The 17,649-nt window shown below is 40.0% G+C and overlaps 1 protein-coding gene across 2 annotated transcripts in view; it reads right to left on the minus strand.

Annotated features, from left to right (window-relative positions):
* LOC126457939 (uncharacterized) overlaps nucleotides 1-17,649 on the minus strand; it is a 422,121-nt gene that overhangs the window by 347,101 nt on the left and 57,371 nt on the right. The window contains exons 5-6 of one of the 2 annotated variants that reach the window (XM_050094658.1): nucleotides 15,761-15,916; nucleotides 2,996-3,213 (exon numbers count right to left, since the gene is read on the minus strand). In XM_050094658.1, the coding sequence (XP_049950615.1) occupies nucleotides 2,996-3,213; nucleotides 15,761-15,916 (374 nt within the window). Of the gene's footprint in view, nucleotides 1-2,995; nucleotides 3,214-15,735; nucleotides 15,917-17,649 lie in introns of those variants that run through there. The other variant, XM_050094659.1, reaches the window with a different exon arrangement.

The following is a 17,649-nucleotide window of genomic DNA, read 5'->3' on the forward strand; positions in this document are numbered from 1 at the left end:
TGGCTGTTTGAGACCTTGTCATCATGGTAAGTGTGAATTTTGACACAATGTTCACAAAGTTGGACATTACATCAATCGAGTGAAGTTCTTTAAACTTTTTTCTTAGCATCTTGATATGATAGGCTGTCAAGTGTTTCATATTCCTGAATTTTTTCTCCTCCTTGAAAACTGAGCATGTCACCAAACAGGATGATTGTTGTGTTCTGGACAGTTTACACAAGTAGGGGATTGTTCACAAGGGCTGCCCCCATGAGTAGTCCTGCCACACTCCTCGCAAGCAGCCTCATTAGTACAGCAGGAGTACATGTGTCCAAACATCTGGCACCAAAAAAACATTTCATAGGAGGAGGAAAACAGGACTTGTCATCACACCTATAAACTATGACCTTAACTTTCTCAGATAAAACATTTCTGATGAAGGCTCTAGAGTCCACCCTATTATCCTAAGGTCCTCTCAGGATGCAATGAACAAAACAGACTCCATGGTGCTCTAGGTTAGCATACTGTTCTTCATTATCTTGTAGCATTAGATCCCAATGGAATATGACACCTTGAATGTTGTTGAGTTTGTTATGAGGAGAGATGGTAACTGGCAGATCTCCAAGCTTGTCACAGGCCTGAAGGGCCTGCAGTTGGTTAGCAATCAGTGTTTTGATCAACAAAGATCATTTCCCATCTTTACTATTGTAGCAACATCTCCAAACTGATCCTCAATATTTTCAATGGAAAACAGTGAAAACAGCGACTTTTTTGTTGCAAAAGATTCTTTGTTGGTTCTGGAGCATAGCAAGAACCCTGCAAACTGTACATGCCCTGAACTAAAATCGTGGTTTCTGTTTGCTGAGATGGCCACGTTGGCATGGCCACCGGTATGAGTGAGTTTGATCTGTTAATAGTGGGTTGTCCACCCTAATACCACTCACTCCAATCAAAGGTCACCACAGTCTTCACCCCATCACAACAAACGCTACATGGCATAGTAGCTGTTGTCCAGAGTCCCGGAGCCACAGATTGGACAAGCACCTATTTACAACTCGGGCATCAGTAGGGTGATCCCTGCATTTTCAGGTGGCTACAACCATGTGGTTACATGACACCTCCCTCACCCCCACCCACCCCCTCCCGCCCGCTCCCACACCCCAAGACAGACAGTCTACCATACTGGATTTCCAGTGTGAACAAAAATCCACTCTAAGAGTAGTGCAGGAGATCACAGTGCATAGTGGATAGATTGTGCACCTTGTGAGGTGCCCTGCCCCAGACAGCCCACAATTCTGTGAAATTAAAAAAAATGGAGGTCAATCCCTAAAATGGGACTATAAGTAATCATGCCAAAAAGGTTGACAGAAAAATTACGAAATGAGCTAAAACTGATGAGTGTCCAATAATGGCCAAGTCATCACTGTAAAAGCTTCACTAAGTATAAGACTCCTTTTAATCACCTCTTATGACAGGCAAGAAATACCTGTGGGACTATTCTAGTTCCTGATAACGTAAGTGGGCTCACCACATAAAGGAAGTGTTGACTGGCAGACAGACACAACGATAAAGAGTGCTAGATATTTTTCGACTCCTGGACTAAGTCCTTGGTTAGATATAGAATAAAATGAAACACACACAAATTTACAGAAGCACAACTCACACACACATGGCAACTATCTTCTCTGGGCACTAAAGCCTGGCAGCAAATGCATCTGAAGTGTGCAGCAGTCTTAGCTGGGGTTGGTAGGGGTTGATTAGGGGATGGGGGAGTAGAGCAGAGGCATTTGACCATTGACAACACAACATTATGTGAGCCTTGGCAAAGAGTATGGAAGGAAATGGGTTTAACTATGTGTGTGTGTGTGTGTGTGTGTGTGTGTGTGTGTGTGTAAAAGAGAGAAATATTCTCTTCCACTCTTTTCCCTACAACACATTCTAACGAGGCATTTTCTTGTAGATCTGACTTTCCCTATCTATTGAAGTTCTGCAAGGTCCTCCACACTGTTTTTGCTAAATCGCAACAGATTAATAGTGTACATAAATATTAACATTAGTGCATAAATCTAATAATTTTAGGCAGAGGAGAGGGAGAGGGGGTGGGGGTGGGGGTGGGGGTGGGAGTGGGAGTAGGGGAGGGAGAGTGAGTGGGGTAGTGGGTAGGGGGAAGGGAAGAGGGGGAGGAGAGGGAGTGGGGGAGGAAGAGGGACTGGGGGAGGGAGAGGGACTGGGGGAGGGAGAGGGAGTGGGGGAGGGAGAGGGACTGGGGGAGGGAGAGGTAGTGGGGGAGAGAGCGGGAGTGGGGGAGAGAGCGGGAGTGGGGGAGAGAGCGGGAGTGGGGGAGAGAGCGGGAGTGGGGGAGAGAGCGGGAGTGGGGGAGAGAGAGGGGGGGAGAGAGGGGGAGAGAGAGGGGGAGAGAGAGCGGGAGAGAGAGGGGGGAGAGAGGGGGAGGGAGAGGGGGAGGGGAGGGGGAGGGAGAGGGGGAGGGGAGGGGGAGGGGAGGGAGGGGGAGGAGGAGGGGAGGGTGGGGAGGGGGAGGAGGAGGGGAGGGAGAGGAGGAGGGGAGGGGGTGGGGAGGGGAGGGGGAGCGGGAAGGAGAGGGGGAGGGAGTGGGAATGGGGGAAGGAGAGGGAGAGGGGGAATGGGGGAAGGAGAGGGAGATGGGGAAGGGGGTAGTGGGGCAGGGGGAGGGGGAATGGGGGAAGGAGAGGGAGAGGAGGATGGGGGTAGTGGGGCAGGGAGGGGGAGGGGGTAGTGGGGCAGGGGGAGGGGGTAGTGGGGCAGGGGGAGGGGTAGTGGGGCAGGGGGAGGGGGTAGTGGGGCAGGGGGACGGGGTGGAGGGAGGGTAAATTGGGGAGGGAGTGGAAGAGGGTGGAGGGAGGGTAAATTGGGGAGAGAGGTGGAGGTGGAGGGGGAGGGGGAGGGGGAGGGGGTGGGGGAGGAGGAGGAGAAAGGAGGAGACAGAGAGGAGGGGGGAAGGAGAGAGAGAAACAAATTTTTCTTTAATAATACTCACAGTAAGGATGCTGGAAGGTGTGTAATAACCAGAAAGAAGGTATCGTCCCCTTGCATATTGTGGGCTCAAAAATGTTTCGCCAACATGGGCACTCAGAGATTCAGGTAATGGTCCAGTCGTTACAAATGATGATGAAACTTCACTAAATGTAGAAGACGTCATAGAAGACTTTCTCTGTTGTGATGATGCTGCATCATCACTGCTGCTACTGCTGCTTTCTGCACAAATGAGAATTTATCAGTTAGAGAACAAAAAATTCCAAAATAAATAGCCAACTTTAATTTGTAGACATAAATGTATTTATGCTTCAATAGAAAATTAAAGTTAGTGAAAACACACACAACAATCTGAAGCTCATTAAGAAAAATGAGAAAACTGATGTTGCTATTTCACACTTTTATAAATTAGTGTTGTAAACAGTCACAAGAAGCTACAATATAGAGCTCAATAGTACATCGGCTATCATATAATATCTATTTGGAAATTTGATTTAATAAATAAATATAACTCATCACAGTTCAAGATAGTATGTTATTGCAGAACTACACTGATGTGTGTGTGTAAGAGGGCGAGTGGCAGAGTGAAGCTCAGTAGCAAGTAGTTGTGCACCCTGTCAGGCACCTGACAAAAGCATTATTCAGCTGCATTTGCTTGTAGCATGTGTACTGATGTGCACACACAATGGGTAGCATTGTTTTTAATGTTAATGTAAGTAGGTACAGTTATTTAGCCAGTGTAGTGTTCACCAGAATGGCACCACAAAAGCTTTTAGTATCCTCCTTTCCCCATGTGACTAAATCAGTCCTCAGTTCCAAAAAACATAGACGCTGGTCTCTGACACCCAATACCATTCAGGACTTGACTGGTACAACACTTTATCCCATCCAGGCAATGACTTTTTCAAGTCAAGCCCTGAAATGAATCCTCTCTCCCTCAAATGCTCTCCAAATCATCCACTGTCGCCCTCCATTGCTCTCCTAACCTCCTTAAATATTCTAGTCAAACAATATGACATTTCCAAAACATTATCCCTACCCTCAGGTTTCTACTCCTGCAATCACCCCTCTACAAAAGTTGCCCTTGCACCCAGCCATTACCACCTACCCCATGTATAAATCATACAGAATCAAAAGCAGAGCAACTTGTGAAATCACATATGTTGTATATCAACTAATTTGCATCCAATGCAAACCATTTTACACAGAGCTGACCACAAGTGGCTGGGCACGTAAATGGGCATAGAGGAACTGTCCTTGGGCACACCCCCTACATGCTCTACAGAATGACTCAATGGACCTCAATGCCTGCTACACCACACAGCTTATCTGGATCCTCCCATCCAATACTAGTTTCCTTGAACTCTGGAGATGGAATCGTACCCTCCAATACATCCTCGCCCCCCTCCCCCCCCCCCCCCCCTTCAGCCACCACACTCTTTTTTTTCCCTACACCTTGTTTTAACATCTTCATTCTCCTACAACCCCCAACCCCTCTTTCTGCACCCCCCACCCCCATCCCCGTCTTCTCCTGCAGTCCCAGTTCTTAGCACTATTCATTTGTCTTCCCCATAATTCGTCTTTGCTCCTCACTCTGCCCTTATCTCTGCACTGAAACTGCACCAGTTCTTACCAAGGTAACATCTCTCACCTCCTGTGGTCTCTGATGCCTCTCCCTCCATCTTTGTCTACACTCATCCAAACTACTGGTGTGTCACTCTCATCCTGAGGTTTCAGTGACCTGCTGTTACTTTTCAACTTTCCACTCCATCCTTTTTTTCCTGACTGAGGAAAGAACTAATAGCTCCAAAAGATACTATCATGTCATCATTTTTATGTTTATGTAACACCAGTACTAAAAATTTCACTTCCCGAAGATAAGTTCTGTCTCATATTTATTAGTCTACAACCAATTCCACTTTGAAATCGTAGTGCCAGTATTTATTTGAAAAGAGGCTTCAACTCCACTCAACTTATTTGGAGAACCATACACTGAGGTGGCAAAAGTTATAGGATAGTGATACGCACATGTACAGATAATGGTAGTATTGCGTACACAAGGTACAAAAGGACAGTGCGTTGGTGAAGCTGTCATTTGTACTCTGATGATTCATGTGAAAACTGATGAGATTATGGTCACATGACAGGAATTAACAGACTTCGAACACAGAAAGGCAATTGGAGCTGGACACATGGGACATTCCATTTCAGTAATCGTTACGGAATTCAATATTCCAAGAATCACAGTGTCAAGAATACCAAATTTCAGGCATTACCTCTCACTATGGACAACATAGTGGCTGATGGCCTTCACTTAATGATCAAGAGCAACAAAGTTTGCATGGAGTTGTCAGTGTTAACAGACAAGCAACACTGTGAAAATACACACACAAATCAGTGTGGGACATATGACGAATATATCCAGTAAGGAGATGTGCTGAAATTTGGCATTAATGGGCTGTGACAGCAGACAACCAATGCAAGTGCCTTTTTTAACAGTATGACATCTCCTGCAGCACCACTCCTGGGCTCGTGACTTTATCGGGTGGACCCCAGTTGAGTGGAAAACTGTAGTCACATTAGATGAATCCCAATTTCAGTTGGTAAGAGCTGATGGTAGGGTTCAAGTGTGGTGCGCACCTCACAAAGCCATGGGCCCAAGTTGTCAACAAGGCACTGTGCAAGTTGGTGGTAGCTCCATAATGGTGTGGGCTTTGTTTACATGGAATGGACTGGGACCTCTGGTCCAACTGAACTGATCATTGGCTGGAAAGGGTACATTCAGCAACTTGGAGACCACTTGCAGTCATTTATGGACTTCATAACAATGCGCCATGTCACCAGGCCAAAACTGCTCGCCGTTGGTTTGAAGAACATTCTGGACAATTTGAGCGAATGATTTGGCCATTCATGTCACCCAACATGAATCTCATCAAACATTTAAGGAACATAATTGAGAGGTCTTGCACTGGCAGTACTTTCGAAATTACGGATGGCTATAGGGGCAGGGTGGCTCAATATTTTTCCAGGGGACTCCCAATGGTTTGTGGAGTCCATGCCACAACAAGTTGCTGCATGATGCTGAGCAAAAGGAGGTCCAACACAATATTAGGACATATACAGTGACTTTTGTCACCTCTGTGTAATCTAAATAAAATTATCTGTTTTGCAGAGGAACTTTTTTAAGTTCTAGTTGAATGCACTATGTCAGAAAGTTGTGTGTTCCCTCTGCCATCTGCAACTGTGAGCATTGTTTGATATGATCTGGAGCACTAGAAGCAGCCTACCATGGAATTACAAGCAGCCTGTTGGTGTAGGATTTCAGTCAGTCTGTGCGAGGTTACAAATCATTTCAGTTGTTTGAGATAGGAAGTAAAACAGTTTGCCACAGATGGCTGTGTTTGAGAGATGCAGTATACCAGATGAGACATTGTTCACATTTTGCGGAAATTCGTGAAATTGGCTGTATGAATGAGGTTTAAATGTGATATAAAAAGCCTGGTATTTTAACATATCTTACATATGAGTATAACTGTACTAACCAGCTAATAATTAATATAATTCATAAATACACTGATGGAAAACAAATTGCAACACCAAAAAATGATTACTGTAGAGTAATGAAATACATTTGTCGAGGTGACATATTTAAGTGATTAACACTGCAAGATCACAGGTTAATGTAAGCATGAGATAAGCCACTGCAAATGTGAAATGGCAGTAGATTAACAACCAGTCCATGTAACCAACAGGCTGTTGGATGTAAACATGCAAATGTGCATGCACTGTGTTGTACAGGTGCTGGATGTCAGTTTGTGGGATGGAGCTCTATGCTTTTTGCACTTGGTCAGTCAATACAGGGTCAGTTAGGTTAAGGCTGTTTGTGGTTGACACTGGAGTTGTCATTCGATGATGTCCGATGTCCCATATATGCTCAACTGGAGACAGATCTGGTGATCAAGCAGGCCAAGGCAACATGTCCACACACTGTACAGCATATTGGATTACAACAATGGAATGTGTGTTAACCTGTTGGGAAACACCCCTGGAACGCTCTTCATGAATGCAGCACAACAGGTTGAATCACCAGACTGATTTACAAATCTGGATCAGGGTGTGTGGGATAACCATTGGAGTGCTCCTGCTGCCATATAAAACTGCACCCCAGACCATAACTCCAGGTATAGGTGCAATGTGTGTAGCATGCAGAAAGGTTGGTTGCAACTCCTCCACTGCCCTCCTCCTAACCAACACACAGCCATCACTGGCACCGAGGCCTGAACCAGCTTTCAACTGAAAACACAACAGACCTACACCCTGCCTTCCAATGATCTCTCACTTGATACCACTGAAGTCGTAAGTGGCAGTGGTTTGGGGTCACTGGATGCACACAACAGGGCATCTGGCTTGGAGCTGTCATTGAAGCAATGATTTTGTAACAGTTTGTTGTGTCACTGTGGTGCCAAATGGCTGCTAAAATTGGTGCTGCAGATGCAGTACGATGCACCAAAGCCTTACAGTGAACACAGTCTCCCCTCTCACTATTGTCACATGGCCATATGGAGTCCAATCCTCCTGCAACCGTACATTCTCGTGACCATCACTGTCAGCAATCACACACAGTGGTTATATTCCTGCAAAGCATTACTGCAATATTGCAGAATGGCCATCCAGCTTCTCATTGCCCTATTGCATGGCCTCATTCAAACTCAGTGAGGTGTTGATAATGTTGCCTTTGTCACCTTAAAGGCATTCTTGACTAACATCAACTCACCACATCCAATCTCAAAGGTAACTAATACTCATGACCATTACAGTATATATTTAAAGCAAACCTAATTTGCGTGCTCACAGTGCCACTCTTATGTGACGTGTGTGAAATTTTAATGGACATCATCTTTCAGATGTAAAAACATCCCTACCAACTTCCATTTATGTACACAACTCCTTCTTGGTGTTGCAATTTGTTTCTGTCAGTGTATGAACATGGACAAATTGTAGACTTTCTGAAGTGTGTCAGGTAGTGTCTGTTATTCTGATGCAAAAGGTTTTGCTTTCGATAAGGAATTATAATATAAACTCTTTTAGAAGAACTGATTTTACATTGTTTACCACAGAGCATATGTTACTGTCACAGTATTGTTTTTAAGCACGTGGAGCTCGAATGTCAATGAGCAGACTGAAGATGACAGGCAATGCTTTGTGACTATTTTCTGATTATCTACTTGAGTAGTCGGCAGGCTCTTGAACTATGAGTGAAAGATGAACCAGGCTAATAAAAACCTTAGCAAACTGTTACTGAATACTGAATTAAATCTAACTATGTGACTAATACTGACAGTGGTTAGGTTCATTTCCAAAGAATATAAGCAACTTCACTACACTGACACCACTCCATAGTCACTATTATCTTGATTATTTTTACATTTCTTTGAAACCCAAAATGATCATGCCCCAGACTGGCTTCTATCAGTCATTCCCTTCTCCTTTAGCAAATTCATGTCATAATCATGTTTAAGAACACTGGTAAATCAGTAATACTCTAACCTTTCAGTACAAATCTTGTTCGGCAGCAAAAGAAAAATACTATACAATAAAATCATAACTCAGGATTTGATTACATTTAAAGAGAAGCTAAAGGAAGAATAATTCAAAGGTATTTACAAATTAGACATTGTACAAGAAAAGTTAAGACTTTTCTAAATATACTTCTACAGAATTTTTAATTCTTGCTTTTTCTAACACAGGGTATATATGTGGACAAGAAAAAAAAATCCAGACTTTTCCCACATTTCCTGGTTAAAAATACACCTTTTCCCAGGTGAAAATACACTTTTTCCTGGGTGAAAATACACTATACCCTGAGTGACAGCACATTTATAGTGTTACATGACAATATACTTCACTTTGTAGTTGTAAAACTTACATATCCTTTGACTGATAAAGATTTTATACACTGGTGTGGAACTTACCGGCACTTATGATAATGAAACCCAGCAAAAAATAATGCATTTTGGAAAGATCTTTGATGATGATGATGATGATGATGATGATGATGATTGGTTTAGTTGGACACTCAACTGCGTGGTCATCAGCGCCCATACAAAGTCCCAATTTTTCACAAAGTCCAATTTCTTTACACAGTCCAATTTCTTTACACAGTCCAATTTCTTTACACAGTCCAATTTCTTTACACAGTCCAATTTCTTTACACAGTCCAATTTCTTTACACAGTCCAATTTCTTTACACAGTCCAATTTCTTTACACAGTCCAATTTCTTTACACAGTCCAATTTCTTTACACAGTCCAATTTCTTTACTCAGTCCAATTTGTCCACTGTCATGAATGACGACGATAATGATGATGATGATGATGGGGAAAACACAAACATCCAGTTCCCGAGCAGAGAAAATTCCCAACCCGGCTGGGAATCAAACCCATGACCCTGTGATCCAGAGGCAGCAATGCCAGCCACTAGACCACGAGCTGCAAACAATGACCTTTGACGGGCAACAACATGTACACTGCATATTTTTGTACTATGAAAGTACAAATATGAATTCCACCAAATACAGCACAGTAGCTTTCAAACACTGAAATCGAGATTGTGATGCACTTTTGTTAGCCAACCGTAGCTCATGTCACATGACTTGCCAGCCAATGACAGAAGATACGCAGAGCATAGGATGCGATGTAGCCAGCCAATACCAACATAACTATTAAATAGCACGAACACATGACTAGGAAAAGTTACAGTTTAAATTAATTTACATACGTAAAGCTATAGGAAAGCTACGCTTTCACATATAATATTGGTCATAAAAAATTTTTTACTGGTCTTTCAGAGGATGTGATTAGGAAGGATCCTAAGAGGACAGCTCAAATTAAAAGCAGCTGAATATTTCTGAGAAACATGACTGTAAATTTCACTGCTGTCCACCAGACATTTCATGGTTTACCTGGCTGAGTAAATGTCTTGGTGAGCTCTTCGACTTTTCCATAGAAAAGCCAGTTATGTGTGAAATTGCTCAAGAAATCACGTCTTACAGTTTTTAAGGTTAATTATACTTTTTTCCATCATTATTGCATAATTTGTAATGTATGAAAAAACAAAAATAAATATTAAAAATTAATCTTGAAGCTTGGTCTTTTTTAATGTGTGTTATCCTTTAAAATATATCAAGCACAAGTGTGCTGGTAACTTTCAAATAATCGCATTAATGGGCGGTCTTCTGGCTTCAAATTTTTTTTAAGTGGTTGGTTCTCAGAGTGTTAAGTTTTGAATGAGATTCAAATGCTCCATGATTTAAGAAATTCATCACACATTCTCACACATAACATAATTCATCTTGCATAAAATGAAAGTCTGGAAGGTAGGAGACAAGATACTGGCAGAAGTAAAGCTGTAAGACCGGGCATGAGTCGTGCTTCGGTAGCTCAGATGGTAGAGCACTTGCAAGCGAAAGGCAAAGGTCCCGAGTTCGAGTCTCAGTCGGGCACACAGTTTTAATCTGCCAGGAAGTTTCAAAATGAAATTTACTTTGAAAGTAACAAATCTAAAACCACCATTCACATTATTTTACGGTGAAGTAAGATTCTTTGTTACAATATCAGTTCGTATCAATGAAATTACACAAATTCAACTGAAAACTAAAACGATGAAAAATACCCAGAATTCTAAAAAAAAGTCTGGTTTTTTCCCCTAATTTTTCCTGGATGAAAAAATTCCTGTGTTTCTTCCCCTATTTCCTGTTGTCCTGGGGCACATATACCCTGTAATACTGACAAGAGCAAAACTGTAGCACATAGCAATCAAAATTTGAATTTGGGACTGAAGAACGTTGTGCCAAGAAACAAGAGCTCCACATAATTCAGGAGTATTTTCCACTCCATTATCAATAAAGTAAATAGTGTAAAAAAGTTGTCACGAATAAAGCTAACACATGACATGGAATATCATTAAATAAAAAAATTAATAACAACCATCAGACAAATGAGATCAGCTTCAGAAATAATGACACACAAAAATTGCTTGCTAAATGCAATAATTAGTTCCTCATAGTGGCTGCATCCGAGGGAATTAACAAAAAGACTGCTGTACATCTGAGCTTTCAGCGGAAGGCCTTCTTCTAAAGTACAATACACACACACACAGAAGAACAACTCACACACACATGATCAGTGTCTTTGGCTACTGAGGGCAGCCTCAATGACCAGAGACAGTGGTTATGTGCATGTGAGTAGTGCTTGTGTGTGTGTGTGTGTGTGTGTGTGTGTGTGTGTGTGAGAGAGAGAGAGAGAGAGAGAGAGAGAGAGAGAGAGAGAGAGAGAGAGTGAGTGAGTGAGTGAGTGACAACCCATCCTCACGGCTTCACTTTCACCAGTAACTCATATCCTACTTTCCAAATTTTACAGAAGTTTAGCTGCATTCCCTGCAGGACCAATACTCGTGGAAGGATATTGTTGAGACATAGCTTAACCACAGTCTAGGGGACTGTTTTCAGAATGAATTTTCACTCTGCAGAGGACTGTGCACCAACCTGAAACTTTCTGGAAGATTAAAACTGTGTGCAAGACCAGGACTCAAACTTGAGCATCTTGTCACAGATCTATTGAAGAATTCTTTTATCAAAATGGTGAGGAATGAGTCAGATTACAGGTATGTACACATGATTCATGTTAACTGATTTAAACATATTATTTTTTTAATTTTACTCATGAAACTACACTTTTTTTTTTTAAATAGGCTAGTATTTAATAGAAATTCATCCATGGAACAGGGGTCTAGAAGAAACAAATGTAGCTTAGATCTCAAATTTGCTTTACTGGTCTTTTATGTTGGCCAAATGATTAAAAATTTTTGTTGCTGAGCCACTGAAACTTTAATAATGGGTTATATAGGTCATGTTTCACTCTACTGAATTAGGTTTGGAAGTCGCTATTCTTTGTGATGGATTATTTATGATGAATTTCATTAGTGACTACCTGTATTGTGACAGTCCACTAAAGTGCCTAACTCCTTGGAAAGGCACCAACATGACGAATGCAGGTGACCATAACATATTATCCTTACTGTTTAATTTTGTGCAATAAATATTTTCTTTCTAAGTGGTAAGTTATTCCACAAAACACTATTGAGTGGAAATATGCAAAATATGTCAGGATTTGATTCACTTGTTTCCAAGGCTAGCAATTATATGAACAGAAAATGTAGCTGAACTTAACTGTTTGAGACAATCAGTAATATGCTTCTTCCAGCTCAAGTTTTCGTTAATACACACAGCCAAAAATTTGAAGCATTCTACTCTATTTTCTACTGATTCCTGTCATGTGCTACTTCAGTTGTTGATATTACTCTATTTGCTGTATAGAACTGAATTTTTTCTCTTCTTTTTCAAAATTTAGGAAAAACTCATTTTCAGAGAACCACTTAATAATTCTTTGAAAAACATCATTAACAATCTCTTCTGTTGTTTTGAGATTTTTTATAACACTAGTACAGTCTGCAGCATCTGGTTGTTGAAAGTTAAGTAGAAGGTTATTCACATACGTTAAGGTATAGGAGCCAACCGAAAATTGAACACTGTCGGCCTCCCTTTGTGGTTTCTCCCCAGTCGCTAAAATTTTCTGCCCTTTCAGCATTGTTTGAATTATTCAGCAAAACTTTTTGCATTCTGTTTGTTAAGTATGATTCAAACCAGTGTGAGTAAAGCCATCAGTTCCATAAAACTTACATTTTTCTATGACAGTAATATGACCTACACAATCAATTGTCTTGGAAAGATCACAAAAAATACAAACTGGCACTATTTTATTATTTAAGGTTTGTAATATTTGGTGATTGAATGAAAAATAACATTCTCAGTGGTGTAACCCTTCTGGAATGTAAACAGTGATTTGATAAGTAAATTGTTCCTGCTTAAATGTGAGACTAGTCTTGAAAACATTACTTTTTGGAATATTTTAGAAAAAGATGTGAGCCAAAAACCAGGATGACAATTATTTCTGTCTTTGTTGTCATATTTCCGTAAAGAGGTTTCACAATTCTTATTTTAATCAGTCTGGAAACATTCCCTGCACCAATGATGCATTACATTTTTCACTAAGACATTAAGTTAGAATAACTTTTTCAGAATTCTGTTTGAAATTCCATCAAGATGATACAAGCTTTTGTTATTCTTTCTTTTTTACTGTTATGTTTATAATTCTATTAACAACAGTGAATGATGTTAGTACTACTTCTAGCTCTTTAAAGTTTTGTGGAATGATATTTTTAAGATATTCTCTTGCTTCTTCAACTGAACCACTTAATCCTATTTTTTCTGCTACATTTAGACACTGTATGTTAAAAATACTTGCAACTTGTGAATTATTAGACACAACATTGTCATTTAGTTTAATTGTTACAATAGCTGGTACACTGACTTGATGTCCTGTCTCCCATCTGCCAATACCCCAAATGATTTTAATCTTATTATGTGCATTATTATTTTATGTCAAGATGTACATACTTTTCGACATTTTAAGGACTTTCCCTAAAATATTATAGTTTTTTTTTTTTGCAAGTAATGTCAGATCTCGAATTATTCTGGCCTTTATAAAAATATTCTTCTTCCTCTTCCAAAATATTTTAATTCCCTTTTCTATCCATAGCTTACTTGGTATTTTTTTAAATGGATATTCTGGATAACTTTTTAGGACAGCAACTTTCAAATACTGACACAAATTTACTATCAAATAAATTGAATCTCTTATTTACATTATAATAACATTAGCATCTCTTTCTATATATACCTCATCCAATACCACCTCTTTTTAACTTACTCTAAAATGTTGTGTACTGTTTTCATTAATAAGCTTCACTTCTTTGTGTGAACCTGTAAGGTGTTGTATCATTTACTCCAATCAATTAGTCCATTAACAATTGGGAGCACATTGTTTAAGTGTCAGCACAGTAAAAAAATTATCCATCAGGGCACTACTATCTTGCTGCATGCGAGTTGAAAAACTGACTATTGAAATTATATTGGAATACCCAAATAATATTTCCAGTCCATATTTATTGTCTGTATCTTTTCAAAAAATTTACATTTAACTCTCCAAAAACTACTAACTGTTTCTTCTTATCTGACTGGTGCCTGAACAATGCATCTAGATTTCTCATGGACAAGTGCTCTACCGACTGAGCTATCCAGGCATGATACACAAGCTGCCATCACAGCTTTACTTCTGCCAGTGCCTCATCTCCCATCCTCCAAATTTCATGAAGTTCTCCTGCATATCATGGGGAACTAATATTCCTGGAAGAAAGGATATTGTGGAGACATGGCTTAGCTACAGCCTAGCAGTTTGTTTCCAGAATTAAATTTCACTCTGTGCTGGAGTGTGCACTTGCTGGCATATGAGGTACCGATGGAAGTACAGCTGCGAGGGTGGGTCACAAGCCGTGCTTGGACAGCTCAGTCGGTAGAGCTGTAGCCTATGAAAGGCAATAGATCCCAGGTCTGAGCCTCGTACAGCACACAGTTTTAATCTGGAAAGAAGTTTCAACTATAGCAATATTTTTAGTACTTACAATCTTTTGCTACTTTCATAATAATAACCCATCCCTCCCTCCTCCCGCCTCTTCCCCCAAATCTCTGTTCATTTTCTTTTTACTTCCAATCAATGATGCAAGACAGATTTCCTTGGAGACTGCACTATGCAGTACTAACACCAATTTACGATAATGGTAACAAGGAAACAATCTACAATTATATATCCACCCCACTTCTTGCAGTCTTTCCAAAGAGAGCAGCATATAATAAAAATAGTATCCACTATTCTCAGCATAATTTGTCAACTTCCTCTGAGTCTTGCTTCTGCAAAGTATTCTACACAGAGAAAGCAAATTATGATTTCTCAAAAGTCCTGCAAAGGCTAAAACAAGAAAAATTATCCTGTTGCCTTTTCTGTGACTTTGTTAAGTCCTCTGATTGTGTAGACCTTATAACTGAGGCATGAAAATATTATGGCATTACTGGCATGTCTGCCTTCGGGGTCTGGAGGTTAGTATCATGGTTCCTGACATGGAAGTTCGAGGTTCAGTTATCAGTGTTCACTTCACAGTGTTCTGAGATGAAAAGATCTGGAAAGGGTCCATTAAGGACAAATGAGATTCTGTTTGCAAAAATATGCAGAAAACTTGACACACAAAACCCCCAAAGAGACACTGAATAAAGAAACCGTGTATCGGACCTTAGGCACACAACAGTGTTTGTTTAGCGATACCAACATTTCTGCATGAATGGCGTCTCACCTCCAACAGAGTCTCACCTTCTTTACAGAAACCAGAACTTAACATTAGAAAATGAGCATCTTGGGGTAAGTAATTCTAAAATAATGGCTAAACAATGAAATAGTTTTTAAAACATCCACACAGATAAAAAAAAAACTGATTTTCAAAATGAAATTATGATGAAATAATTTTACTAATTACACTATGCACTGAGTGGTAGCAGATACAGACATACATAAAAGAGTGCCATAAATTTTTGAAAAGAGGATCCCTTAATCATTTCTTATGCTGAATGAAAGAATACTCTGTTCAGACGGCACCAGTGTCATCTTTCCTACAAATGTCTGTATCTGTTGCTGCGGCACAGCTTTGTACACAAGAAATGACAAAGCTTAAAATCAATAACTCTTCCTTCTTTCAGCAATGAAGTATTACATTCTACCAGGGAACACTGAACAACACAAACCATGAGAATAACAAAGTGTTGTCACCTCTCCGTACATGCTGCACTACAGCTATCCCTCGTGATCGTGTCTCAACCAATTTGTTACGAATGCTGGTCAATTTCTCAACTGATAACTGTTTCAGTCCCTGGAGACGTGATCTGGGAAGACTTTTTCCATTTGCATCAGACTCGACTATTGTAGCTGCAAAATAAATAACAAATAGAGTGTTATATTCAATATTCTACCAGTACCATATTTTATGAAATATAAGACACAATTTTTTCTTCAAAACATTGCCTCCAAAATTCATGTGCTCTTATACTCAAAATTAGTATAAAAATGTCCAGTGCTTGATTCCATATTCTCACCAGTCTTAAAAAAGGCCAATGTATCTCTACCCTGGCAACAATGGATTCAACTGGCAGTAGCAGCACACCAATGCAACAAAGATGCATTGCGGTGATTCACAAGCTTACTACCACTGTTTCCTTCCTGTACTGCCATCACGAATCCACAACACTGTCTAACGTATGATGCGTTATTGCAGTCTACAGTACCAGTGAACTTGAACTGAAAGTGATTTGTGTTATCGGTAACAGTACAATATTTTGTTAGTAGCTAAATTCATAATGGTAAAAAGTAAAAAGTATTCATGTGATGTTAATTATAAATTGAAAGTATTAGCATATGCAGAAGAACATGGAAACAGAGCAGCCCTCCATCAACAGAAATAACCATTCACGATTGGCAGGCTAGTAAAGAAGAAATGAGGAAGACTACATGTGAAAATAGAGGACTGAATGCAATGTGGCCAAAATTAAAAGATGATGATTTTCAGGGATTTTAAAAGTCAGTTCAGTTTTATAAACTAAGCTTTTTTTAGTCTAGCTTAGCAATCTAATAACAAAAATAGTAAAAATGTTATTCTTTAAAAAAAAAACTTGCTTGAAAATTAAGATGTGTCTTACAGTCTGCAGCATCTTATAGTCCATAAAATACAATAATTTAGCTGACATAAAACACTTCTTAAACAGAATAAAATTTATTTCACTTGGCACCGCTATTCTGAGTATGTCTTTATTGTCAGTGATAACAGACAAAATATTATTAACTAATTTTAGCAGGCTGTATGCGTTAATGCACTGGTTCACAAACTCAAACACAAACCCCTGCTCACCCACACACACACAGACACACACACAAACACACACACACACACACACACACACACACACACACACACACACACGTGCTCGCACGCACGTGCATAAACAAGTAAACCACTTAGAAAGATTGGATGATGACCAGATACTAACTGTAAACTGTAAGAAAACTCTTGGGGCAGTGACTGGTTTCAATAGAAGTTGAAAAATAGTGTGTGAGTGTGTGTGTGTGTGTGTGTGTGTGTGTGTGTGTGTGTGTGTCTGTCTAAAACATTGGACTTATATTCTTTTTTTCCACTTGCTACTAACCTCAGCTTTCAATACTGTTTTGCTAGTATGCTGAGATAAGTTATAGACATATTGCTTTCCTGTTAACTTGGCTCTGTGACCATTATCATAAATAAAGGTCATCACTTTCCATTATTAATTGTAACAGTACAGTTTAAACAATGCAAAATAAATATGGAAAGGACAGACTGCTACTCACCACGTTGATGAGGCAATGAATGGCACACTGACACAATGGAAAAGACTGTTACTTATTATTCAGCCATCAGACTTTGTCATTCATCAAACATAAACAAAACAAAACACACATATATGCACGCATGCACAGTTCACACACACATCACTGTCATCTCCGGGCACTACGGCCTAACTCAATAATGTTGCTGTTCTTAATAATATAGTTTTGTTTATGTGTACACTGACAAACTGAACACAGTGTTGTCTGCTAGCTAAGGTAGATTATGTTGGCAGCACTGAGAAAGC

The sequence above is a fragment of the Schistocerca serialis genome, chromosome 2, assembly GCF_023864345.2.
Source record: "Schistocerca serialis cubense isolate TAMUIC-IGC-003099 chromosome 2, iqSchSeri2.2, whole genome shotgun sequence".
Classification (NCBI taxonomy): domain Eukaryota; kingdom Metazoa; phylum Arthropoda; class Insecta; order Orthoptera; family Acrididae; genus Schistocerca; species Schistocerca serialis.